The sequence below is a fragment of the Oncorhynchus mykiss genome, chromosome 25, assembly GCF_057628025.1.
Source record: "Oncorhynchus mykiss isolate SJ-2025 chromosome 25, ASM5762802v1, whole genome shotgun sequence".
Taxonomy (NCBI): Eukaryota; Metazoa; Chordata; class Actinopteri; order Salmoniformes; family Salmonidae; genus Oncorhynchus; species Oncorhynchus mykiss.
In genome coordinates this window covers 27,291,845-27,318,940 of record NC_143046.1, presented here as the reverse complement: position 1 = coordinate 27,318,940, position 27,096 = coordinate 27,291,845, and the positions used below count along the sequence as shown (strand labels likewise).

At 43.5% G+C, this 27,096-nt stretch overlaps 2 protein-coding genes across 7 annotated transcripts in view; both read left to right on the top strand.

Annotated features, from left to right (window-relative positions):
• Positions 1 to 27,096, top strand: part of LOC110504859 (protocadherin alpha-C2) — a 184,893-nt gene that overhangs the window by 30,480 nt on the left and 127,317 nt on the right. The window contains exon 1 of one of the 6 annotated variants that reach the window (XM_036969653.2): positions 4,086 to 6,452. The exons of 4 other annotated variants lie outside the window; for them this stretch is intronic. In XM_036969653.2, coding sequence (XP_036825548.2) covers positions 4,089 to 6,452 — 2,364 coding nt within the window. In that variant the 5' untranslated portion in view covers positions 4,086 to 4,088. Of the gene's footprint in view, positions 1 to 4,085; positions 6,453 to 27,096 lie in introns of those variants that run through there. One more of the 6 variants, XM_036969642.2, reaches the window with a different exon arrangement.
• LOC118945981 (protocadherin alpha-3-like) lies at positions 27 to 5,097 on the top strand. Its single transcript, XM_036969632.2, has one exon. It carries the CDS (start codon positions 792 to 794, stop codon positions 3,165 to 3,167), a length of 2,376 nt encoding a protein of 791 aa, XP_036825527.2. The 5' UTR covers positions 27 to 791; the 3' UTR covers positions 3,168 to 5,097.

Here is a 27,096-nt window from a genome sequence, read left to right as displayed (position 1 = left end):
TTGAAAACAACCTTGTATTTCACTGTCATCACGTACCCTCCATTGAGGCTGATTTTCGAGTATCATTTTTAGCCATTTGTGAGTATTTTAAATAGGCCTGTTTTGTTATTTACGTAAGAGGGCTGTTGATTCTCACATGATCTCACATCACAGTAGAAGTTTCTCATTCATTTACAGCCGCTGCTCACTGGGCGCTGACCGCCACAGTGGTGCTGAAACGTTCGGCACTTCAAAGCGCTATTTTATGAACGCTTGACAAAAGGTGATGACATATAAACTCTCCCCTTTCTCTGTAAATGTTTCTCAATTTTATTTCCTTGTGCGTCACTTGTTGCATTCTTGCGTAACGCTTTAGTTCTTGTGAATACATCATGATATGTCATATTCAACCAGAACTCCCATATCTATACACATTTTGCAGTAACGTTTTGTCAATTGTGTATTGTGCCAAGGTAGTTTTCAGTATTGAAATATAAAAATGTAAACTCTGAAATGATATTGTAATGTGACGTAGTATCGCAAGGTGTCAGTACCCAACTAGAATAACACTCCTGATACATTTTCTCCCGTCATATTTTGAGTCCGCCCCCTTGTTGGTTTCGTAGATTATTCAGTTGATGGCGGAATTTAGTCATGCAGCATCGTGGGGAGAATAATATCTTACATTGCCAGAATAAATATAACTTTGGATAATTAGCTGATGTTATAGTCACGAATGTATTGGATAGATCGTTTCCCCAGATTGAGGCATAGCGGAAGTACTGTGTACAGCTTTTACTTATCTGGAAATCATGGAACAAAGAGGATTCAGGTCATGGAGGCAGCGACGGCAGTGGGTCGTATTCATGGTTGCTTTGGTTCTCTTTTGGAGCGGGGCGTCGGCACAGTTAAGATACTCCATCTCTGAAGAGCTTAAGGAAGGAACTGTCGTGGGGAATATAGCTAAGGATTTGGGAATAGATCTGAGAACCTTGAAGGAGAGGGGATTTCGAATCGTGTCGGGCTCGACCGAGCCCCCTTTCCAGGTGAACCAGAATGACGGCATCTTGTATTTGCACCGAAAAATAGACCGAGAGGAGGTGTGTGAACGGAGCAGCGTGTGTTTGATCAACATGAAAACCGTTCTGGAGAACCCGCTGGAGATCCATTATGTCTCAGTGGAGGTGTTAGATGTTAACGACCATTCTCCCAGCTTTCCTGAGAAAGAGAAACGGTTAGAGATATTTGAGTCAGCCTTACCAGGGGCGCGATTTCAGCTCCAGGCTGCCCGGGACCCAGACGGTGGGATATATTCTGTTCAACAATATAAACTCAGCCAAAGCGATCATTTCCGTTTAGAAGTAAAAGACCGTGGAAAGGATGGTAAAATCCCTATCTTAAATCTCCAGAAACCACTAGATAGAGAAGCTTTGAAAAGGCATAAATTACTGCTCACAGCCATTGACGGAGACAAACCTCCCAAGTCTGGTACTATAGAAATATTAGTGGACGTTTTAGATGTTAATGATAATATGCCTGTTTTCACTAAAGAGTTATACTCTGTGACGCTAAATGAAAATTCTCCTATTGGCACAACGGTCATACAAGTCAACGCTACGGATTTGGACGAGGGTTCAAACGGTGAAATCATTTATTATTTTGGTAGTAATGTGAACAGTAAGTTACGAGAACTTTTTGAAGTAGATGCTATCTCTGGTGAGATAATTGTCAAAGGATGGATCGATTTTGAAATAGAGGACAGCTATGAGATTGATATACAGGCATCGGATAAGGGATCTGCTCCCCTGACAGCAGACAAAAGCGTAACAGTAAAGATAGTTGACCTGAATGATAATGCACCCGAGATAGAGGTGACGTCCTTTTCTAACGCAATCCCCGAGGATTCTAGACCCGGTACCACTGTAGCACTAATCAGTGTCAGTGATGAGGACTCTGGTCTCAATGGGAAACTTCTCTGTTCTATAAGCGATGGCGTCCCGTTCACTCTAACGCCGTCTTCACAGGATAACATGTATTCGGTAGTCACCAAGTCACCTCTGGATAGGGAAAAACAGTCTGAATATGATCTAACAATCGTTGCGAAAGATGTAGGCCAGCCGTCCCTGTCATCCGTAAAGACTATTAGTGTTGTGGTATCAGATGTGAATGATAACAGTCCAGAGTTTTCAATGAGCCCCTATACTTTCTATGTCACTGAGAATAACCACCCAGGCGCCTCAGTATTTTCAGTAAGTGCATCTGATCGTGACATAAATGAAAACGCACTTATTTCATATCATATTCTGAGAGACGGTGGTGACGATAATAAATGGGCATCTTTCCTCAACATAAATTCAGAAAATGGAAACATTTTGGCGCTAAAAAGTTTTGACTTTGAAACCCTCAAAACATTTAAATTCCAAGTTGTAGCTACAGACTCTGGAATTCCGTCACTAAGCAGCAACGTCACAGTGAATGTGTTCATTCTGGATCAGAACGACAACGCTCCAGTGATCTTGTATCCAGTCAGCGCTAACGGTTCCACTGAAGGTGTGGAGGAGATTCCCCGCAATGTGAACGCAGGCCATTTGGTGACTAAAGTTAGAGCCTATGACGCTGATATAGGATATAACGGCTGGTTATTATTTTCACTGCAGGAAGTTACTGACCACAGTCTCTTTGCCTTGGACCGTTATACAGGACAGATAAGGACACTTCGGTCGTTCACAGAGACAGACGAGGCTGAGCATAAACTGGTCACACTGGTAAAAGACAATGGGAACGTTTCACTCTCAGCAACAGCTACTGTGATTATCAACGTTGTGGAGCCCAAAGAGGCTTTTGCAGCTTCTGATGTTAAAAGCGCAGAAAAAGACGAGGAGGAGAACAGCGTTACATTTTATTTGATCATAACTTTGGTGTCAGTTTCAGCACTTTTTATAATCAGTATCATCGTGTTGATTGTAATGCAGTGCTCCAAAGCCTCAGACGATTCCTCCAAGTATTTACAAGATGTGAATTACGACGGGACACTGTGCCACAGCATCCAGTACCGATCCGGAGACAAACGGTACATGTTAGTTGGACCCAGAATGAGTATAGGTTCTACTATTGTCCCGGGTAGCAACGGGAATACTCTAGTGGTACCGGACCACAGGAGGAGAGCTTCTGGAGAGGTAAGAAGTTGACCCCATTGTCACGAGGAACTAATTACTCGTTAGTTCTCAGTATTTTCAATCTAAGTACTATTTCTGATGGTTACAGGATCCGTGCCCCAGGGACTGAATGTATGAGTTGTCTATGGGGTGGCACATATGATAGCCACTATTGTAGGTGTGAAAAGCGTGCATTTGTTTGTGTTGTTTTCTGAATCGCTCGATTAAAAATATTGTGTATACCTCAGAGGGCGCTGTCCCACGGGGGTTTTCTTGTCAAAAGACGCTGTACTAGGGACTTCCGCTGTCCATGGTGCTGAAACCCGGTGGAGTTCATTCGGCATCTTCGTTGTGACAAAACTCTCTTGAGATGGTTAAAGACGCTTTGTAGTTTCACTTAGGCTATAGAAGAAGCATTTTCAGTCTTAATTGACATATGGTCCAAACCATGTAGTTCTATGTAGGACACTTGTTGCAAACTTCTAAACATCAACCAACATGCACACCCTGACGTCTCATAAGGATCTTCCCCATGCATGTCCCATCTTTCCCTAACCCGCACCATGGTTTGTAATGTTGTTTTTTCGAGTACAATGTTTTGTTTCGAAATAGCACTCGGTTTTCGTGTAAAAAAAATATCGTAAAGGGTCCAATTATACTCAATCCTGCAATATGAGGCTGAAACGCATGGTGTCAGTGCGCAAGTCGAAGAAGGGTTGTGAAATCACTCTATTGGTCATACTTTTGAGTCCTCCCTTTATAGCTGGTTTGGTATTTCGTCGCTAGCAGACTACAGCCGTGAGCTTCGAGGATAAATTGTAATTTGAAACCTTTCAACGCTAACGTATTGTAAGATACCGAGCTGTGTTTATATTTGGGAGTGCAGTGAATAAGATGACGTTGCCGGCAGAGGCGTAGTGAAACTGCTCTGGATTTCTCTTTAACCTTAAAAACATGGAACAAAGAGGATGCGGGGAATGGCGGGAGCGACGGCAGAGGGTAGTTTTCATGGTTGCTATGTTTTTTTTTTGGACCGTGGCATCTGCACAGATAAGATACTCTATCTCTGAAGAGCTTAAGGAAGGAACTGTACTGGGGAATATAGCTAAGGATTTGGGAATAGATCTCAGCACCTTAAAGGAGAGGGGATTTCGAATCGTGTCTGGCTCGACCGAACCCCTTTTCCAGCTAAACCAGAATAACGGCATCTTATACGTGAACCGAAAAATAGACCGAGAGGAGGTGTGTGAACGGAGCAGCGTGTGTTTGATCAACCTGAAAACCGTTCTAGAGAACCCGCTGGAGATCCATTATGTCTCAGTGGAGGTGTTAGATGTTAACGACCATTCTCCCAGCTTTCCCGAGAAAGAGAAACGGTTAGAGATTTCAGAGTCCAGGTTACCGGGGGCGCGATTTCAGCTACAAGCAGCGCGTGACCCAGATGAAGGTCCATTCTCCGTTCAACAATATAAACTGAGTCATAATGACCATTTTCGTTTGGAGGTTAAAGATCGAGGTGAGGACGGTAAAATCCCATTGTTGGTTTTACAGAAGCAGTTAGATAGAGAAGCTGTAAGAAGCCATAAACTCCTCCTCACTGCCATTGATGGTGGAAAACCACCCAGATCTGGAACTCTCGAAATATCAGTGGATGTACTGGATGTTAATGACAATAGTCCTGTGTTCACTAAAGATATATATTCTGTAAGTGTAAATGAAAACGCTCCTTTGGGAACTATGGTCATCAAGGTAAATGCCACCGATTTAGATAGCGGCCAGAATGGGAATGTAATTTACTCATTTGGCAATGACATCAACAGCAAGTTAAGGAAACTTTTTGATGTAGACACCATTACAGGTGAAATAACTGTAAAAGGGCAAATAGATTTTGAGGAAAGGGATAGCTATCTGGTTGACATACAGGCATCAGATCAAGGACAACTTCCTCTGACAATAGACAAAAGCGTAAAAATTAAAATCGTTGACCTCAACGACAACGCACCTGAGATAGAGGTGACATCATTTTCTAAGGCAATTCCCGAAGATTCTAGGCCCGGAACCACGGTGGCACTGATTAGTGTTACTGATTTGGACTCTGGTCTCAATGGGAAAGTTCTCTGCCATGTATTGGAAGACGTACCTTTCACGCTATTGCCATCTCTACATGACAACATGTATTCTGTAGTCACCAAGTCACCTCTGGATAGAGAGAAAGTATTTCAATATGATCTAACAATAGTAGCCACAGACCAAGGCCATCCGCCCCTGTCATCTGTAAAGACTATTAGTGTTGTAGTATCAGATGTGAATGATAACAGTCCAGAGTTTTCACTGAGCCCCTATACTTTCTATGTCACTGAGAATAACCACCCAGGCGCCTCAGTATTTTGTGTGAGTGCATCTGATCGTGACATAGATGAAAACGCACTTATTTCATATCATATTCTTAGAGGCAGTGGCGAGGAGAACAAATGGGCATCTTTCCTCAACATAAATTCAGATAATGGAAACATTTTGGCGCTAAAAAGCTTTGACTTTGAAACATTAAAAACAATTCAATTCCAAGTTGTAGCTACAGACTCTGGAACTCCGTCACTAAGCAGCAACGTCACAGTGAATGTGTTCATTCTGGATCAGAACGACAACGCTCCAGTGATCTTGTATCCAGTCAGCGCTAATGGTTCCGCTGAAGGTGTGGAGGAGATTCCCCGTAATGTGAACGCAGGCCATTTGGTGACTAAAGTGAGAGCCTATGACGCTGATATAGGATATAACGGCTGGTTATTATTTTCACTGCAGGAAGTTACTGACCACAGTCTCTTTGCCTTGGACCGCTATACAGGACAGATAAGGACACTTCGGTCATTCACAGAGACAGACGAGGCTGAGCATAAACTGGTCATACTGATAAAAGACAATGGGAACGTTTCACTCTCAGCAACAGCTACTGTGATTATAAACGTTGTGGAGCCCAAAGAGGCTTTTGCAGCTTCTGATGTTAAAAGCGCAGTAAAAGACGAGGAGGAGAACAGCGTTACATTTTATTTGATCATAACTTTGATGTCAGTTTCAGCACTTTTTATCATCAGTATCATCGTGTTGATTGTAATGCAGTGCTCCAAAGCCCCAGACGATTCCTCCAAGTATTTACAAGATGTGAATTACGACGGGACACTGTGCCACAGCATCCAGTACCGATCCGGAGACAAACGGTACATGTTAGTTGGACCCAGAATGAGTATAGGTTCTACTATTGTCCCGGGTAGCAATGGGAATACTCTAGTGGTACCTGACCACAGGAGGAGAGCTTCTGGAGAGGTAAGGAGGTCATCAATCTAAAATATATTACAATCTGCTATGGGTGGCCTAATATAGCCTGTTTTGTCCTGTCATGGATGTCTCAACGAGCTGACTGTGTTACGGAGTGGACGGGCCTATGTAATATTTTGGTGACACGGCTGTCATGCTGTAACATGAGACGTAAAGGAGTATAGGACTTTATTTAGTTGGACATGTCACCTGACAGCCCATCTGTTTTCACTTATCAACTCACTTTGGATGTGTAGGCTGGTCTGATCCTATACGGTTAGAGGTGAGCAGGAAAGAGGATGGTTTTCTCAGGTATACATGGTGGTTCCAGTCTGCTTGTTCAGGAGGGTCAGCCTGGGCTTGGTATTGTATTGATACAATGTTGATACTTGTTAATAAAACAAGGGAAAATATCCATGTAATTCATAGATTAGTGAACCCGCTCAGGCCAACATGTGGGCCAAGAACTATTTAGACTATAAGTAGGTAAAATATAATGCTGACTGTAGGTCAGTGGATGGGGCTAACTTCAGCCTCATACTTACAGAGCCGTACGTTTGAGCCTTATTTACAGGTCCTCGGTCCACTCATTTCCGTCTTCAGCTTGTGTTGTTGCCTTGAATGGAGCTATTTCAGCAATCAAAGGCTTTTCATAATCCGTATGTGGGGCTACGCCCCCTCAGAAAGAGAGTCTACTGGAGATTTAACGCAGCCTTGAAACCTAGGACACTATCGTATCGGCCCCTTTTCCAGACAGTCAAGTTGTTTTGGTTTCTAACAATGTGACGGTTGTTGTGTTGTTTTAATTAGATGGGTTAGTAGCCTGTCTTATCATGTGGCATGTGACTTCGTAAGACAACGGTGGTGTGTGTGTGCGTGCCCGGGAGTGAATGAGTATGACTGAGCGGACACCTGGGGCCATTGATTTGTGAGGGGCCCTTTATGCCTGCTCCCATCCCCTATAATTCTGTATTCTTTTGTGACAAATGAGTTAGCAGGTAGACCAGAGGGGCCGCGTCTCTGATTGGCAGATGAGTGACAACCCCGATTAGAAGCACCTGCTGCCCATCTGTTGTTCTTCACAAATACTGTTTTGAATGAAAGAACATCGTACCTACACACTGAAGAAGGATGTTAAGACAAAACAATCTGTGTACGCTCTCCCGGATGCAGTAAAACATTTAAAACATTGAACAATGAAGTAAACTTTAAGCAACATATTTTGGAGTGTGAACCCACTCCACTTCCTTGTTTGTCTGAATGAGAATGTGTCTGAAGGCCTGCTCTCCGTGGTGGTAACTGATTATGTGGGCCGTGCACTGCTGAAGCTGTGCCTGTGGCTGGGAGAGAGAGAGCTGTCCGCCTCTGGCGCACTGCTAGCCAGCCGGGTAGGTTGGGGTGGGGGTGCGCTGCTTGGCTTCCCTAGGGAGCTGCCATTCAGTATTTACATGGGGCTTGGAACACAACCAGCGACGAATGTTCCTTCCCTGTTCCCATAGTCTGTGTTCTAATGCAGTGTGGTTGAAATAGTAATGGGCCTTTGTTTTGATTTTCAAAAAATGGCCTCATGCTATTGGCTAACACAGATGTTGTGTGTCATTAGCTATGAGAGTGTGGCTGAACCAGGTCGAGTCTAGGGGATGGTGGTGTTGCCCTAGCAACGCACTGGCAGAATTACCTCTCTGTAGTGGCTGGTTTTCCACAGCATGTCGGTGAGCCTCGCGTGCAGTGCAGCGGTCTCAGCAACGAGAGAGAGGGAAAGGGAGGGAGCAGGTGGAAGAGGAGGGGGAGGGGATGGCTTTTCTATGGCTATGCCTTCTCGCACATTATTTAATGAAAATTGGTTCATGTTTTTGTGAAACCCATGGATTATGTTAGCGCAATCCTCATTGTAAGTTGGTCAACTGATGGTGTCAACAGAGAAGCAATAGTACATGTGAACATACATCAACACGTTGTTAAATATATTGAGTTATGTTCATTTCTCCTTTTACTCTACTAGGTCACTTCAGATTTCACACTTTGGTAATTCTATAGGCTAGGAATAGTATGACTGGGGTTAGTTAAAACAGCAGTGCACTGCTAAGTTATTCCTATTCAGTGACACGTATACACATTGATTGAGAGGAGTGTGAAACAATGCAGAAGGTGGACAAAGAGAGATGGTGGGATAGTCAAGGGTGAAGAGAGAGTTAGATATCAGTACTGGAATTACTGATATGGGGGGAAGTCAGAGATGGAGAGACGGAGAGTAGATGGAGATAGAGAGTAGATGGAGAGAGAGATAGAGAGTAGATTTAGAGATAGAGAGAGAGTAGATGGAGAGAGTAGATGTAGAAAGAGAGTAGATTTAGAGAGAGAGAGAGTAGATGGAGAGAGAGAGTAGATTTAGAGATAGAGAGTAGATGGAGAGTAGATTTAGAGATAGAGAGTAGATGGAGAGAGTAGATGGAGATAGAGAGAGTAGATTTAGAGATAGAGAGTAGATGGAGAGAGAGAGAGATGGAGAGAAGATGGAGAGATAGATAGATGGAGAGTAGATAGAGAGTAGATGGAGAGAGATAGATGGAGAGTAGATGGAGGGATAGATATATGGAGAGTAGATAGAGAAAAGATGGAGAGATAGATATATGGAGAGTAGATGGAGGGATAGATATATGGAGAGTAGATAGAGCGTAGATGGAGAGATAGATATATGGAGAGTAGATAGAGCGTAGATGGAGAGTAGATAGAGAGTAGATGGAGAGATAGATAGATGGAGAGAAGATGGAGAGATAGATAGATGGAGAGTAGATAGAGAGTAGATGGAGGGATAGATATATGGGGAGTAGATATATATATGGAGAGTAGATGGAGAGATAGATATATGGAGAGTAGATAGAGAGAAGATGGAGAGATAGATATATGGAGAGTAGATAGAGAGTAGATGGAGAGATAGATATATGGAGAGTAGATAGAGAGTAGATGGAGAGATAGATATATGGAGAGTAGATAGAGAGTAGATGGAGAGATAGATATATGGAGAGTAGATAGAGAGTAGATGGAGAGTAGATAGAGAGTAGATGGAGAGATATATATATGGAGAGTAGATAGAGAGTAGATGGAGAGATAGATATATGGAGAGTAGATAGAGAGTCGATGGAGAGATAGATATATGGAGAGTAGATAGAGTAGATGGAGAGATAGATAGATGGAGAGTAGATAGAGCGTAGATTGAGAGATATATATATAGAGAGTAGATAGAGAGTAGATGGAGAGATAGATATATAGAGAGTAGATGGAGAGATAGATATATGGAGAGTAGATAGAGAGCTGATGGAAAGATAGATATATGGAGAGTAGATAGGTAGATGGAGAGTAGAAGGAGAGATAGATATATGGAGTGTAGATAGAGAGTAGATGGAGAGATAGATATATGGAGAGTAGATAGAGAGTAGATGGAGAGATAGATAGATGGAGAGTAGATAGAGAGTAGATTGAGAGATAGATATATAGAGAGTAGATAGAGAGTATATGGAGAGATAGATATATAGAGAGTAGATGGAGAGATAGATATATGGAGAGTAGATAGAGAGTAGATGGAGAGATAGATATATGGAGAGTAGATAGAGAGTAGATGGAGAGATAGGTAGATGGAGAGTAGAAGGAGAATAGAAAAGCAGTAGTGCTCCATTAAAATGTGTCAGTCTCTGTGTGTTTCAGTGCGTGCACAGGGGCAATGCCAAGCGTGCTTGGACAGTATGTGTCTCATTAAGCCAACAAGTGATGTCATGATAGAGAGTAGATTTAGAGATAGAGAGAGAGTAGATGGAGATAGAGAGAGTAGATGGAGAGAGAGTAGATGTAGAAAGAGAGTAGATTTAGAGATAGAGAGAGAGTAGATGGAGATAGAGAGTAGATGGAGATAGAGAGAGTAGATGGAGAGAGAGATAGAGAGTAGATTTAGCGTGCTTGGACAGTATGTGTCTCATTAAGCCAACAAGTGATGTCATGATAGAGAGTAGATTTAGAGATATAGAGAGAGTAGATGGAGAGAGAGTAGATGTAGAAAGAGAGTGCTTGTGTCTCATTAAGCCAACAAGTGATGTCATGACTTCAGTGGGTCACATTGGTGTTCTCTGCAGGCCCTCTTGACACACAGCGTGAATATACATGGTTTCACTGGGCCACATTTGCTCCCTTCATCCGTAGTCTGTGTGGTGTAGGTATTCGGGGTCTATCGTTGCGTGTACATTTACCTATTGGGACTGTGGTTGGCAAGGTCATCTTTAGAACAGAAGGCTGTGCTTGTGAAAATATGCAAGCAATCGTACTAAATTCACAACTGTATGTGTCTGAGTGTGTAACCTCTTTCATCATAGCACCGTTTGTTCTTCCATCATAGTGTTTGTTGCATTTTCCGGGTGTGGTTTATCTTTGCTATAGTGGCTCTTTGTGTGTGCTTGGTTAGTCTGTGTAATTGTGTTAGCTTGCCAAGTGTCTGAGATCAGAACTGCTCACACTGTAATGCACCTTTGTGGTCTGATGTGTCAGACAGTGTGTCAGTTGTCTTTAGTAATTGTGTGAGAGGGTTCTCTCTGTCAGTGTGTCTTCAGTGCCACAGGGAGACTGCAGACAGGCATAAGTATTACAATCAGCCACTAAAGCTTTTAAGCAGTGTTGTACCCAATTCCAACAGGAGGAGAATGGGCCTAATTTTAGATGGCTGCACACACACCGCCTTCTTTCACCCCAAGTCCACTTCCTTTTCTATTCCCTTCTCTTTCTTTCTCTCTCTCTCTCTCTCTCTCTCTCTCTCTCTCTCTCTCTCTCTCTCTCTCTCTCTCTCTCTCTCTCTCTCTCAGCGCTGGTCTTTTGCTTAATCTCTGTTTAAATTTTACCCAGAATCCTCTGTCTTTGTCCTCATTTGTGTTCCCTGCACTCGGTTCTCCTCTGTTTCACCTCCCCTTTTCAACCCCTTCTTTACCTTTCCCTTTCTCTCTAACTCCCTTTTTTTGTGTTCCTGCTGCTTCGTCTTTGGTATTCTATAGTTTTCACACAATGGCCTATCCCTTTTGCTCAGCTCCCTCCACTCTTTTCTGTACGGTAAACCCTCTCCTATTTTCTCTACTTTCCCTGCATCCCTTAACCATCTTTTCTCCCCCTTCCTGTCCCCTTCCCCTCTCTTCCTGTCTTCCACCTCTCCCTTTCTCCTCTCCCTCTCTACCACTCTCTTCCTGTCCCCTACCCCTCTCTTCCTGTCTACCACCTCTCCCTTTCTCCTCTCCCTCGCTACCACTGTCTTCCTGTCCCCTTCCCCTCTCTTCCTGTCTACCACCTCTCCCTTTCTCCTCTCCCTCTCTACCACTGTCTTCCTGTCCCCTTCCCCTCTCTTCCTGTCTACCACCTCTCCCTTTCTCCTCTCCCTCTCTACCACTGTCTTCCTGTCTTCCACCTCTCCCTTTCTCCTCTCCCTCTCTACCACTGTCTTTCTGTCCTCTTTCTCTCCCTTTCTCCTCTCCCTCTCTACCACTGTCTTTCTGTCCTCTTTCTCTCCCTTTCTCCTCTCCCTCTCTACCACTGTCTTTCTGTCCTCTTTCTCTCCCTTTCTCCTCTCCCTCTCTACCACTGTCTTTCTGTCCTCTTTCTCTGCATCTCTCCTCACACTCCTTCTCCATTTACTGTTCCTCTCCCTCCCTCCACAGCCTCTCTCTCTCTCTCTCTCTCTCTCTCTCTCTCTCTCTCTCTCTCTCTCTCACTCTCTCTCTCTCTGCCATCCCTGTGGGGTTGTGCTTGTGGCTGTGAATGGGGATGTTGCTCTGTATGTGGTTGAAGCTGCTGTGTGTCAGGAAGGCACACGTTCTGTGCTGCTCTTTGTAGGACACAGCGCCACTCACATCCAGGCCAGAGCTGTGAGGGTAATCTAATTTACACACACAAACACACACACACACACACACACACACACACACACACACACACACACACACACACACACACACACACACACACACACACACACACACACACACACACACACACACACACACACACACACACACACACACACACACACAGCCACCCAGAGCAGTGTACGACAAAAACACTCCTGTCCTGTGTTGTTCACAGAGGCACACACACACTCACAAATGCATTACAATGATTAGGTTCATCCAATTTATACACAAGCACTCACACTAGGTACACACACACACACACACACACACACACACACACACACACACGCTCACACACACTCACCAGCGTCACTCCCTCAGCTGTTCAGTCATTCTGCGCGTCACCAGTGAACCAATCTAAATAAAGACAGACCCTCTGAGACAACCCACTGCCTCACACACACAGAGAGACAGAGGGGAGGTTACGCAACAACCCTAACACCAAATTAAGACACATCCCGCCAAAAAATCAAAGAAAAGATTGATTGCCCCTGTCTCCCCCTTGCCTCCCCCTGATCCTCTGGGACAGATTATGGGAAGGTCTGAGTGTATCTGAGGAGCTGCCAGGTACTGGAATCAGGACTGCTTATTCCACTCTGTCCTTCTCACGTATCAGGGGATTTTGCACAGAGTGCCTCTGCAAGATGTTCATCTCATCTGCTGTGGCATCGTCCTCTGTTTTCTATGTCCTTCTTCTCTCTTCAGCATCCTTCAATCTGTCTACTGCTGTGTCTGTCTCTCCTCCCCATCTCTGTCTCTGTCTGTCACAGTCTGTTGAGCTCATTAGTAAGCGCACAAAGTCCCAGTTTATTTAACGAGGTGTTTTCACCACCGTTAGTAACATAAGACCTATCTCGGTGTGGCTGTGGTGCTATAGGGAAAACTTTGCATGTGGTTTGGTAATGGCACTGTGCGTGTGTCTGGACCAATGTTCTCTAAAATCTTCTTCAGCACTGGGCAAATTTCAGGTCTGCTGAGTGCAAACTTGAACATTGTGAAAATTCTGTGCAACTTCCGGCGCGTGTTCACTGTTAACACTGGCTGTACCCACTGGCTGTACCCACTGGCTGTACCCACTGGCTGTACCCACTGGCTGTACCCACTGAACCAGAGAGGTGCGGAGGGGGTCTGCCTTAATCCACGTCATCAGCGCCCTGGGAGCAGTTGTTGTTTCGGATTAACTGCCTTGCTCAAAGGCAGAGAGGCAGATTTTTCAACCTTGTCAGCTTGGGGATTCAAACCAGCGACCTTTTGGTTTCTGGCCCAACGCTCTTAACCTCTAAAGAATTGAGTGAAGTTCAGTCTTGTGTCTGTGTAGGCATGGTATTTATTTTAGCGCAGCGGTCCCGTGGGGGAGGGGGGGGGGGACGTTAGTGTGGAGTCTGGAGTTAGGCCAGGCACAGAGAGAACAGGGAGTTCTGAGGGTGCCCTGGCTGGTACTGTGAGAGTCAGCACATCATGGTCCTATCCAGGTGATGTGGGCAACAGTGGATCAGAAGGCTGTATTAGTGTTAACGTCAGCAGACCTAGATGGAAACTGCGGCAGAGCTAGGTGTTGGCCCACAGACCCCGTGTGTGTGTTGTTCCCTACCGCGGTCATGGGGGACTAGTATTATCTCTAGGCATTCATCTTCACTGTGAACACAGAGCGAGTACAGCTGGATGTCACTCAATATGTGAGGACTGCTGAACAATTAATCAGATGGCCATGCAGACAATTTGCATTGACCCCCCTTTGTTTTTACACTGCTGCTAGTTGCTGCTTATTATCTATGTAAAAATGACCTTGACTAACCTGCACCCCCGCACATTGACTTGTTACTGGAACCACCTGTATATAGCCTCGTTGTTATTTTATTGTGTGACTTTAATTTATGTAGATTTATGTAGACACTGTTGGTTAAGGGCTTGTAAGTAAGCATTTCATGATAAGGTCTACTACACCTGTTATGTTCGGCGAATGTGACAAATACAATTTGATTTGATTAGAACATTTGATTTGACTTGCATTGACATTGTATTGGCACTGACTCAACAAGGAAGAGCATTAAACGCTAAGTATAAATAACGGAGTTGGTTTATTATCATTGTTGGTTCATTATCTCAGTGATTACAGTAGGCCAGGGGATCCATTAAGCTGTTTTTATGCCATGTCCTTTGCTTTGGTTCAGAGTGGGTAGGTCGCATCCAGTTAGTTCTGGTTCTATCTGGCATGGTTGGTTCTGCTGTGAAGGGTCATGTCAGTTCTGGTTGTGTCCCAGTCCAGTGAGCCCTGACCCTGTTTTCTCTCTGCAGTTAGCCTACAGCCAGAGGATAGGTCTACTCTGTAGGTTATTTTCTCTCTGACTCTGCTCTCTTTCTCTATCCCCCTCTCTCAAACTTCCTCTCTCTCTCTCTCTCTCTTTCTCTCTCTCTCTCAATTCAATTCAATTTTTTTTTTCAATTCAAGGGCTTTATTGGCATGGGAAACATGTGTTAACATTGCCAAAGCAAGTGAGATAGACAGCATACAAAGTGAATATATAAATTGAAAAACAACAAAAATTAACAGTAAACATTACACATACAGAGGTTTCAAAACAGTAAAGACATTACAAATGTCATATTATATATATATACAGTGTTTTAATAATGTACAAATGGTTAAAGGACACAAGATAAAATAAATAAGCATAAATATGGGTTGTATTTACAATGGTGTTTGTTCTTCACTGGTTGCCCTTTTCTCGTGGCAACAGGTCACAAATCTTGCTGCTGTGATGGCACACTGTGGAATTTCACCCAGTAGATATGGGAGTTTTTCAAAATTGGATTTGTTTTCGAATTCTTTGTGGATCTGTGCAATCTGAGGGAAATATGTCTCTCTAATATGGTCATACATTGGGCAGGAGGTTAGGAAGTGCAGCTCAGTTTCCACCTCATTTTGTGGGCAGTGAGCACATAGCCTGTCTTCTCTTGAGAGCCATGTCTGCCTACGGCGGCCTTTCTCAATAGCAAGGCTATGCTCACTGAGTCTGTACATAGTCAAAGCTTTCCTTTATTTTGGGTCAGTCACAGTGGTCAGGTATTCTGCCGCTGTGTACTCTCTGTGTAGGGCCAAATAGCATTCTAGTTTGCTCTGTTTTTTTGTTAATTCTTTCCAATGTGTTAAGTAATTATCTTTTTGTTTTCTCATGATTTGGTTGGGTCTAATTGTGCTGTTGTCCTGGGGCTCTGTAGGCTGTGTTTGTGTTTGTGAACAGAGCCCCAGGACCAGCTTGCTTAGGGGACTCTTCTCCAGGTTCATCTCTCTGTAGGTGATGGCTTTGTTATGGAAGGTTTGTGAATCGCTTCCTTTTAGGTGGTTGTAGAATTTAACGGCTCTTTTCTGGATTTTGATAATTAGTGGGTATCGGCCTAATTCTGCTCTGCATGCATTATTTGGTGTTCTACGTTATACACGGAGGATATTTTTGCAGTATTCTGCGTGCAGAGTCTCAATTTGGTGTTTGTCCCATTTTGTGAAGTCTTGGTTGGTGAGCGGACCCCAGACCTCACAACCATAAAGGGCAATGGGCTCTATGACTGATTCAAGTATTTTTAGCCAAATCCTAATTGGTATGTTGAAATTTATGTTTCTTTTGATGGCATAGAATGCCCTTCTTGCCATGTCTCTCAGATCGTTCACAGCTTTGTGGAAGTTACCTGTGGCGCTGATGTTTAGGCCAAGGTATGTATAGTTTTTTGTGTGCTCTAGGGCAACAGTGTCTAGATGGAATTTGTATTTGTGGTCCTGGCAACTGGACCTTATTTGGAACACCATTATTTTTGTCTTACTGAGATTTACTGTCAGGGCCCAGGTCTGACAGAATCTGTGCATAAGATCTAGGTGCTGCTGTAGGCCCTCCTTGGTTGGTGACAGAAGCACCAGATCATCAGCAAACAGCAGACATTTGACTTCGGATTCTAGCAGGGGGAGGCCGGGTGCTGCAGACTTTTCTAGTGCCAGCGCCAATTTGTTGATATATATGTTGAAGAGGGTGGGGCTTAAGCTGCATCCCTGTCTAACCCCACGACCCTGTGTGAAGAAATGTGTGTGTTTTTTGCCAATTTTAACCGCACACTTGTTGTTTGTGTACATGGATTTTATAATGTCGTATGTTTTACCCCCAACACCACTTTCCGTCAGTTTGTATAACAGACCCTCATGCCAGATTGAGTCGAAGGCTTTATTGAAATCAACAAAGCATGAGAAGACTTTGCCTTTGTTTTTGGTTTGTTTGGTTGTCAATTAGGGTGTGCAGGGTGAATACATGGTCTGTTGTACGGTAATTTGGTAAAAAGCCAATTTGACATTTGCTCAGTACATTGTTTTCATTGAGGAAATGTACGAGTCTGCTGTTAATAATAATGCAGAGGATTTTCCCAAGGTTACTGTTGACACATATTCCACGGCAGTTATTGGGGTCAAATTTGTCTCCACTTTTGTGGATTGGGGTGATCAGTCCTTGGCTCCAAATATTGGGGAAGATGCCATGATGTTAAAGAGTTTTAGTATAGCCAATTGGAATTTGTTGTCTGTATATTTGATCATTTCATTGAGGATACCATCAACACCACAGGCCTTTTTGGGTTGGAGGGTTTTTATTTTGTCCTGTAACTCATTCAATGTAATTGGAGAATCCAGTGGGTTCTGGTAGTCTTTAATAGTTGATTCTAAGATCTGTATTTGATCATGTATATGTTTTTGCTCTTTATTCTTTGTTATAGAGCCAAAAAGATTGGAGAAGTGGTTTACCCATACATCTCCATTTTGGATAGATAATTCTTCGTATTGTTGTTTGTTTAGTGTTTTCCAATTTTCCCAGAAGTGGTTAGAGTCTATGGATTCTTCAATTGCATTGAGCTGATTTCTGACATGCTGTTCCTTCTTTTTCCGTAGTGTATTTCTGTATTGTTTTAGTGATTCACCATAGTGAAGGCGTAGACTCAGGTTTTCCGGGTCTCTATGTTTTTGGTTGGACAGGTTTCTCAATTTCTTTCTTAGATTTTTGCATTCTTCATCAAACCATTTGTCATTATTGTTAATTTTCTTCGGTTTTCTATTTGAGATTTTTAGATTTGATAGGGAAGCTGAGAGGTCAAATATACTGTTAAGATTTTCTACTGCCAAGTTTACACCTTCACTATTACAGTGGAACGTTTTACCCAGGAAATTGTCTAAAAGGGATTGAATTTGTTGTTGCCTAATTGTTTTTTGGTAGGTTTCCAAACTGCATTCCTTCCATCTATAGCATTTCTTAATGTTACTCAGTTCCTTTGGCTTTGATGCCTCATGATTGAGTATTGCTCTGTTTAAGTAGACTGTGATTTTGCTGTGGTCTGAAAGGGGTGTCAGTGGGCTGACTGTGAACGCTCTCTCTCTCTCTCTCTCTTCCTCTGTCCCTCTTTCCAATCTATATATCTTCCTCCCCCCCCCCCTCTCTCTCTCTCTCTCTCTCTCTCTCTCTTCCTCTGTCCCTCTTTGCAATCTATATATCTTCCTTTCTCTCATTTTCTCACGGTATCATTATGTCTGGATCTCTCTTGCTCTCATTTCTCTTGTTAATCAGTATATTGCCTGTTTCTCTCTCCTTTCATCCATTCCACTGACCTTCTGATCCCCTCCAGGTCTTTTCTCTCTGACTCTGTCCCTCTGATCTCTATCTCTTTCTCTACACCCATCTCTCTCTCTCTCTCTCTCTCTCTCTCTCTCTCTCTCTCTCTCTAACTCTCTCTCTCTCTCTCTCTCTCTCTCTCTCTCTCTCTCTCTCTCAAATCACCTTCGAATCTTCTTAGGTATGATGGTACAAGCTTGGCACAGCTGTTTCTCCCATTCTTCTCTGCAGATCCTCTCAAGCTCTGTCAGTCTGGATGGGGAGCATCGCCACATAACTATTTTCAGGTCTCTCCAGAGATTTTAAATCGGGTTCAAGTCCGGGCTCTGGCTGGGCCACTCAAGGACATTCAGAGACTTGTCCCGAAGCCACTCCTGTGTTGTCTTGGCTGTGTGCATAGGGTCATTGTCCTGTTGGAAGGTGAATCTTTGCCCCAGTCTGAGATCCTTAGCACTCTGGATCAGGTTTTCCTCAATGATCTCCCTGTACTTTGCTCCGTTCATCTTTCCTTCAATCCTGACTAGTCTCCCAGTCCCTGCCGCTGAAAAACATCCTCACAGCATGATGCTTCCACCACCATGCTTCACCGTAGGGATGGTGCCAGGTTTCCTCCAGATGTGACACTTGGCATTCAAGACAAAGAGATCAATCTTAATTTCATCAGATCAGAGAATCTTGTTTATCATGGTCTGACAGTCCTTTAGGTGCCTTTTGTCAAACTCCAAGCGGGCTGTCATGTGCCTTTTACTCAGGAGTGGCATCCGTCTGGCCACTCTACCATGAAGGTCTGATTGGTGGAGTTGTCCTTCTGGGAGGTTCTCCCATCTCCACACATGAACTCTGGAGCTCTGTCAGAGTGATCATTGGGTTCTTGGTCACCTCCCTGACCGAGGCTCTTCTCCCCTGATTGTTCAGTTTGACCAGCTCTAGGAAGAGTCTTGTTGGTTCCAAACGTATTCCACTAAAGAATGATGGAGGTCACTGTTCTTGGTGACCTTCAATGCTGCAGACATTTTTTGGTACCCTTCCCCAGATCTGTGCCTCAACATAATCTTGGCTCGGAGCTTTATGGACAATTCCTTTGACCTCATGGCTTGGTTTTTGCTCTGACATGCACTGTCAACTGTGGGACCTTATATAGACAGGTGTGTGCCTTTCCAAATAATGTCCAACCAATGTAATTTACCACGGGTGGACTCCAATCAAGTTGTAGAATTTCAAGTCTCATAGCAAAGGGTCTGAATACTTATGTAAATAAGGTATTCAAAAAAAAAGTATATATGTGCAAAAATGTATAAAAACCTGTTTTTGCTTTGTCAGCTGTTTCAACTTTGAAAAGCTAATCAAATGGCTACCCGGACTATACATTGTGTCCCGCCACCCCCCCTCCTTAACTTATCTATTGTTTACCTAATATTTATTATTTACTTAAAAACTGCATTGATGGTTAAGGGCTTGTAAGTAAGCATTTCACTGTAAGGTCTACTACACCTTTTGTATTCGGCGCACGTGGAAAATAAACTTTGATTTGATTATGGGGTACTGTGTGTAGATTCATGAGTTTTTCTTTTATTGAATCCATTTTAGAATAAGGCTGTAACGTAACAAAATGTGGAAAAAGTCAAGGGGTCTGAATCCTTTCTGAATGCACTGTACAGTTTCACATGCACAACATAAGGTTTTCTGAATCAGCTGTCTATTTTGAGCTCTTAAGGGGGAGGAATGTCAGTGTGGATACACAGTATCAGCCTTTACATGGTCTATACTCTTATCTTACAGTTTCAAATTCTCTTATCTTAGAGTAGTCTATACTCTTACCTTACAGTAGTCTATACTCTTATCTTACAGTAGTCTATACTCTTGTCTTACAGTTTCAAATTCTCTTATCTTGCTGTAGTCTATACCCTTATCTTACAGTAGTCTATACTCTTATCTTACTGTAGTAGTCTATACTCTTATCTTACAGTAGTCTATAGTCTTATCTTACAGTTTCAAATTCTCTTATCTTACAGTAGTCTATACTCTCATCTTACCGTAGTCTATACTCTTATCTTACAGTAGCAAGTACTCTTATCTTACAGTAGTCTATACTCTTATCTTACAGTAGTCTATACTCTTATATTACAGTTTCAAATTCTCTTATCTTACCGTAGTCTATACTCTTATCTTACAGTAGTCTATACTCTTATATTACAGTTTCAAATTCTCTTATCTTACCGTAGTCTATACTCTTATCTTACAGTAGTCTATGCTCTTTTCTTACAGTAGTGTATGCTCTTATCTTACAGTTTCAAATGATCTTATCTTACAGTAGTCTATACTCTTACAGTGGTCTATACTCTTATCTTGCAGTAGTCTATACTCTTACAGTAGTCTATACTCTTATAGTAGTCTATACTCTTTTCTTACTGTAGTCTATACACTTATCTTACAGTATTCTATACTCTTTTCCTACTGTAGTCTATACTCTTATCTTACTGTAGTCTATACTCTTATCTTACTGTAGTCTATACTCTTACAGTAGTCTATACTCTTATAGTAGTCTATACTTTTTTCTTACTGTAGTCTATACACTTATCTTACAGTAGTCTATACTCTTATCTTACTGTATGCTATACTCTTTTCCTACTGTAGTCTATACTCTTATCTTACAGTAGTCTATACTCTTATCTTACTGTAGTCTATACTCTTATCTTACAGTAGTCTATACTCTTATCTTACAGTGTCTGTACTCTTATCTTACAGTAGTCTATACTCTTATCTTACTGTCGTCTATACTCTTATCTTACTGCTAGAGGTCACTAGGAGGTCATCCAAGTCACTGAGCCAGAAAAGCCACACAGTATAGAGTTATACGACCTAAACACATTTGTTGAACGTCCACTTGCAGAATGATGGCTGAAGAAAAGGAATATTTCGATGTTACTGTAACCTTTCATTCAAGATTGTACAAATGTTTGTGCCACATTGCAAAATGTTTTCCGCATGTTGAACTCAGCCCTGTTAAGCTGCCTGTCCACACACACTGTAACGACGCCCACTGCAGGCTGACTAGATGTAAGACGCCTACACTTGAATGTGGCCACAGTTGCTGATTGACACTTCACTGACGAATCCATTTAATGTTGACGTTTATCCACCGATAGAAGACTGAATGGAAAGTGTTTTTCTGGCTGTTGGAGATAGCAGAGCAGAGTCACCAACTGCAGGGTTTTGATTCCCCTGTGGCCATTTAGGCTACATACACAGGCCTACACACGCACACACACACACACACACACACACACACACACACACACACACCATTGGTTAATGCATGCGTCTTGACCTGTGTATTTCCATTCATATGTGAATAGGCCAGGTCTCAGAAGACCACTGTTCTCTCTCTTCCCTGTACATATGTTTACAACTCTATATCCACAGGTTAATGGGATGACGATGCTCCCGTGTTTGCTGCTTTTATCTAACTGTGTCTTTTTAAGGGTTCCAGCCTTGATGGAAATCTCTCTTTGATACATTTTGAGCCCTGCTTTCCTGGAAATAACTGCCCACGATTGAGAGTACTTGAGGCCTGGGCAGTGAGTGACTCATCTAGCCCACATGTAGTTTTTTTATGTCCCTCTCTGTTTCTGTCTGTGGGCTGTTTATTTTTAGGGAGACCATCTGCCATAAAGAAGATTTTTCAGAGATTTGGGCATTGTGGGTAATAACTGCATTATAATAGCTTAACGTCAGTGAGACAACCATCTGCACAGCGAGACAGACCTGCTCAAGCTTTGCCTGTCAAACCTATTTATCCACCCTTCTTTCCTGTGTGTGTGTTTGTGTGTGTGTGTGTGTGTGTTGTTCCTCTGCCTCTGTCAGTCAATGCTCTCCTCTACTCTCTTTCCCACCATCTTATCTAGTGGGCGTCCTGTATGAATTAACAGTGGGATGTCGGTGTAATGGAGGAGCATTACGCTATGAGACTAAATGACTCAGACAGCCTTCTCTCTCTTCTCCCCATCTATCCCCCTCTCCCTCCTTCTCTCCCCCTCTCCCTCCATCTCTCCCCCCTCTCCTTCCATCTCTCCCCCCTCTCCTTCCATCTCTCCCCTCTCCTTCCATCTCTCCCCCCTCCCTCAATTTCTCCCCCTCCCTTCTTCTCCCCCCTCTCCTTCCATCTCTCCCTCCATCTCTCCCTCCTCTCCCTCCTTCTCTCCCCCCTCTCCCTCCATCTCTCTCCCCTCTCCCTCCTTCTCTCCCCCCTCTCCTTCCATCTCTCCCCCCTCTCCCTCCATCTCTCCCCCTTTCCCTCCATCTCTCCCCCTTTCCCTCCATCTCTCCCCCCTCTCTCTCCATCACTTTCCCCCCTCTCTGTCCATGACACTCCCCTTTCCCTAATTCTCTCAACCCTCCCTCCTTCTCTCCCCCTTCTCGCATCCCTCCCTCCTTCTCTCCTCCTCTCCCCTTCTCCCTCCTTCTCCCCCTTCTCCCACCTTCCCCCATCTCCCTAATTTTCTCCCCCTCTCCTTCCTTCTCTTCCCCTTTACCTCTCCCTTCTTCTCTCCCCCTCTCCCTCCTTCTCTCCCCCTCAACCTCCTACTCTCTCCCCCTCCCTACTTCTTTCCTCTCCAAGATTATCTCCCCCTCTCCCCCCTCCTCTCCATCCTTCTCTCCCTCTTTCTCTCCTTCTCTCCCCCATCTCCCTTATTCTAACAGCCACTCTGTTTCTTAGCTATTTCCCACTTGCTCTCTCCTTAGTTTCTGCTTCTTACTTTCTCTCACTCCATCTTCCCTTCTCTCTCACAAAGAGCTGATCTTGCTATCTCCACCTCCTCCCACACATCCTGTTTCTCCCTCGATCCTTCTCTCTCTCTTATGCCCCCCTCTGTCTCCTAGTGTGAGTGCAGTCTGATGTAAAATGGCTGACACCTTTCTCCTTCTCTCTCTCCCTGTGTCTGCTCCATTGGTTCCTCCTCTCCTATATTCTCTCCTTTTCTGTTTCATTGTCCTCCTTTAATTTAGTCCCCCACTATCTGCTCTCATTTCTGTCCCTTTTCCTTTCCTTTTATTTTCTTATCTTTCTTGTCATTTCCTTTCCTCTTTCCTGCCAAGTCTCAGTCAGTCTGTCTCTTTGTCTGTAGGGACAGTCTTCACCCCATCCTCACTTTTCCAAATCTATATTCCTGTCAGTCTGTCTGTTTGTCTATGGTGGGAGTTCCCCTCTCCTCCCTTCTACCCAGTCTCATTCTCTGTTCCTCTTTGGGGACAGTCCTCTCCTCTCCTCACCCCATCCTCTCTTCTTTCTGTGGGGACAGTCCTCTCTTCTCCATACCCCATCCTCTCTTCTCTCAGTGGGGACAGTCTTCTCCTCTCCTCACCCCATCATCTCTTCTCTGTGGGGACAGTCCTCTCTTCTCCACACACCATCCTCTCTTCTCTCAGTGGGGACAGTCCTCTCTTCTCCACACACCATCCTCTCTTCTCTCAGTGGGGACAGTCCTCTCTTCTCCTCACCCCAACCTCTCTTCTCTCAGTGGGGACAGTCCTCTCCTCTCCTCACCCCATCCTCTCTTCTCTCAGTGGGGACAGTCCTCTCCTCTCCTCACCCCATCCTCTCCTCTCACAGTGGGGACAGTCCTCTCCTCACCCCATCCTCTGTTCTCTCTGTGGAGAATGAAGCTATCATCAGCAGTGCCTTTCACCTGTGCGTGGCTGCGGCAGTGACAGTGAGAGGGAAAGGGCTACCTTTCACCGTCTCTGTAGCCTCAAGCACTGAGACTAAAATATTGTACTGTATCTGTGTGGTGAAATTTTGGGACTCTTTGTGTCATTCTGATTCAGTTTTAACTGAGTTGTAGTTGATTGCTTTTGACCGTGTGGTAGTATTCATCATGTGATTCTGAGTCGGCCCATGTGACAATACTTTGTTTGAGAGGGTTCAGAATGTGTATTTTTGACTCTGTGGTCAGTGACAGTGTGACTCTGATATTGTGTGAGTTATGTGTAGACAAGGTTAACGAGTTGCTGAGTGTGTACCATTGGGGCGAGGAAGGCATGACTACTATGTGCGTGTGCACATGCATGTATGTGTGCCTGTTAACAAATGAGTGTGTGTAGATGTGCATTTACCTGTAGTGACATGTACATGTAGGGTAAACTACAGACCTCAGCACTAGTCTGCAGACCTCTATCCTATCAGTCATCAGACCTCTATCATATCAGTCATCAGACCTCTATCCTATCAGTCATCAGACCTATATCCTATCAGTCATCAGACCTCTATCCTATCAGTCATCAGACCTCTATCCTATCAGTCATCAGACCTCTATCCTATCAGTCATCAGACCTATATCCTATCAGTCATCAGACCTCTATCCTATCAGTCATCAGACCTCTATCCTATCAGTCATCAGACCTATATCCTATCAGTCATCAGACCTCTATCCTATCAGTCATCAGACTTCTATCCTATCGGTCATCAGACCTCTATCCTATCAGTCATCAGACTTCTATCCTATCAGTCATCAGACCTCTATCCTATCAGTCATCAGACCTATATCCTATCAGTCATCAGACCTATATCCTATCAGTCATCAGACCTATATCCTATCAGTCATCAGACCTATATCCTATCAGTCATCAGACCTACAGTGCCTTGCGAAAGTATTCGGCCCCCTTGAACTTTGCGACCTTTTGCCACATTTCAGGCTTCAAACATAAAGATATAAACCTGTATTTTTTTGTGAAGAATCAACAACAAGTGGGACACAATCATAAAGTGGAACGACATTTATTGGATATTTCAAACTTTTTTAACAAATCAAAAACTGAAAAATTGGGCGTGCAAAATTATTCAGCCCCTTTACTTTCAGTGCAGCAAACTCTCTCCAGAAGTTCAGTGAGGATCTCTGAATGATCCAATGTTGACCTAAATGACTAATGATTATAAATACAATCCACCTGTGTGTAATCAAGTCTCCGTATAAATGCACCTGCACTGTGATAGTCTCAGAGGTCCGTTAAAAGCGCAGAGAGCATCATGAAGAACAAGGAACACACCAGGCAGGTCCGAGATACTCTTGTGAAGAAGTTTAAAGCCGGATTTGGATACAAAAAGATTTCCCAAGCTTTAAACATCCCAAGGAGCACTGTGCAAGCGATAATATTGAAATGGAAGGAGTATCAGACCACTGCAAATCTACCAAGACCTGGCCGTCACTCTAAACTTTCAGCTCATACAAGGAGAAGACTGATCAGAGATGCAGCCAAGAGGCCCATGATCACTCTGGATGAACTGCAGAGATCTACAGCTGAGGTGGGAGACTCTGTCCATAGGACAACAATCAGTCGTATATTGCACAAATCTGGCCTTTATGGAAGAGTGGCAAGAAGAAAGCCATTTCTTAAAGATATCCATAAAAAGTGTTGTTTAAAGTTTGCCACAAGCCACCTGGGAGACACACCAAACATGTGGAAGAAGGTGCTCTGGTCAGATGAAACCAAAATTGAACTTTTTGGCAACAATGCAAAATGTTATGTTTGGCGTAAAAGCAACACAGCTGAACACACCATCCCCACTGTCAAACATGGTGGTGGCAGCATCATGGTTTGGGCCTGCTTTTCTTCAGCAGGGACAGGGAAGATGGTTAAAATTGATGGGAAGATGGATGGAGCCAAATACAGGACCATCCTGGAAGAAAACCTGATGGAGTCTGCAAAAGACCTGAGACTGGGAGGGAGATTTGTCTTCCAACAAGACAATGATCCAAAACATAAAGCAAAATCTACAATGAAATGGTTCAAAAATAAACATATCCAGGTGTTAGAATGGCCAAGTCAAAGTCCAGACCTGAATCCAATCGAGAATCTGTGGAAAGAACTGAAAACTGCTGTTCACAAATGCTCTCCATCCAACCTCACTGAGCTCGAGCTGTTTTGCAAGGAGGAATGGGAAAAAATTTCAGTCTCTCGATGTGCAAAACTGCTAGAGACATACCCCAAGCGACTTACAGCTGTAATCGCAGCAAAAGTTGGCGCTACAAAGTATTAAATTAAGGGGGCTGAATAATTTTGCACGCCCAATTTTTCAGTTTTTGATTTGTTAAAAAAGTTAGAAATATCCAATAAATGTCGTTCTACTTCATGATTGTGTCCCACTTGTTGTTGATTCTTCACAAAAAAATACAGTTTTATGTCTTTATGTTTGAAGCCTGAAATGTGGCAAAAGGTCGCAAAGTTCAAGGGGGCCGAATACTTTCGCAAGTCACTGTATATCCTATCAGTCATCAGACCTCTATCATATCAGTCATCAGACCTCTATCCTATCAGTCATCAGACCTCTATTCTATCAGTCATCAGACCTCTATCCTATCTGTCATCAGACTTCTATCCTATCAGTCATCAGACCTATATCCTATCAGACCCCTATCCTATTAGTCATCAGACCTCTATCCTATCAGTCATCAGACCTATATCCTATCAGTCATCAGACCTCTATCCTATCAGTCATCAGACCTCTATCCTATCAGTCATCAGACCTCTATGCTATCAGACCTATATCCTATCAGTCATCAGACTTCTATCCTATCAGTCATCAGACCTATATCCTATCAGTCATCAGACCTCTATCCTATCAGTCATCAGACCTCTATCCTATCAGCCATCAGACCTCTATCATATCAGTCATCAGACCTCTATCCTATCAGTCATCAGACCTATATCCTATCAGACCTCTATCCTATCAGTCATCAAACTTCTATCATATCAGTCATCAGACCTATATCCTTTCAGACCTCTTTCCCATCAGACCTGTATCCTATCAGACCTCTATCCCATCAGACCTATATATCCTATCAGACCTCTATCCTATCAGACCTCTATCCCATCAGACCTATATCCTATCAGACCTCTATCCCATCAGACCTATATATCCTATCAGACCTCTATCCTATCAGACCTATATCCTATCAGACCACTTTCAGTCATTGAACTACATAAAGAGACACCTAAGACAATACAGCATTGTAGCAACACATGACGTCACAGTCATCAGACCTCTATGCTATCATACCTCTATGCTTTCAGACCTCTATGCAA

Coding starts and splice junctions, on each gene's coding strand:
- LOC118945981 (XM_036969632.2), top strand. CDS start 792: ATGGAACAAAGAGGATTCAGGTCATGGAGGCAGCGACGGCAGTGGGTC.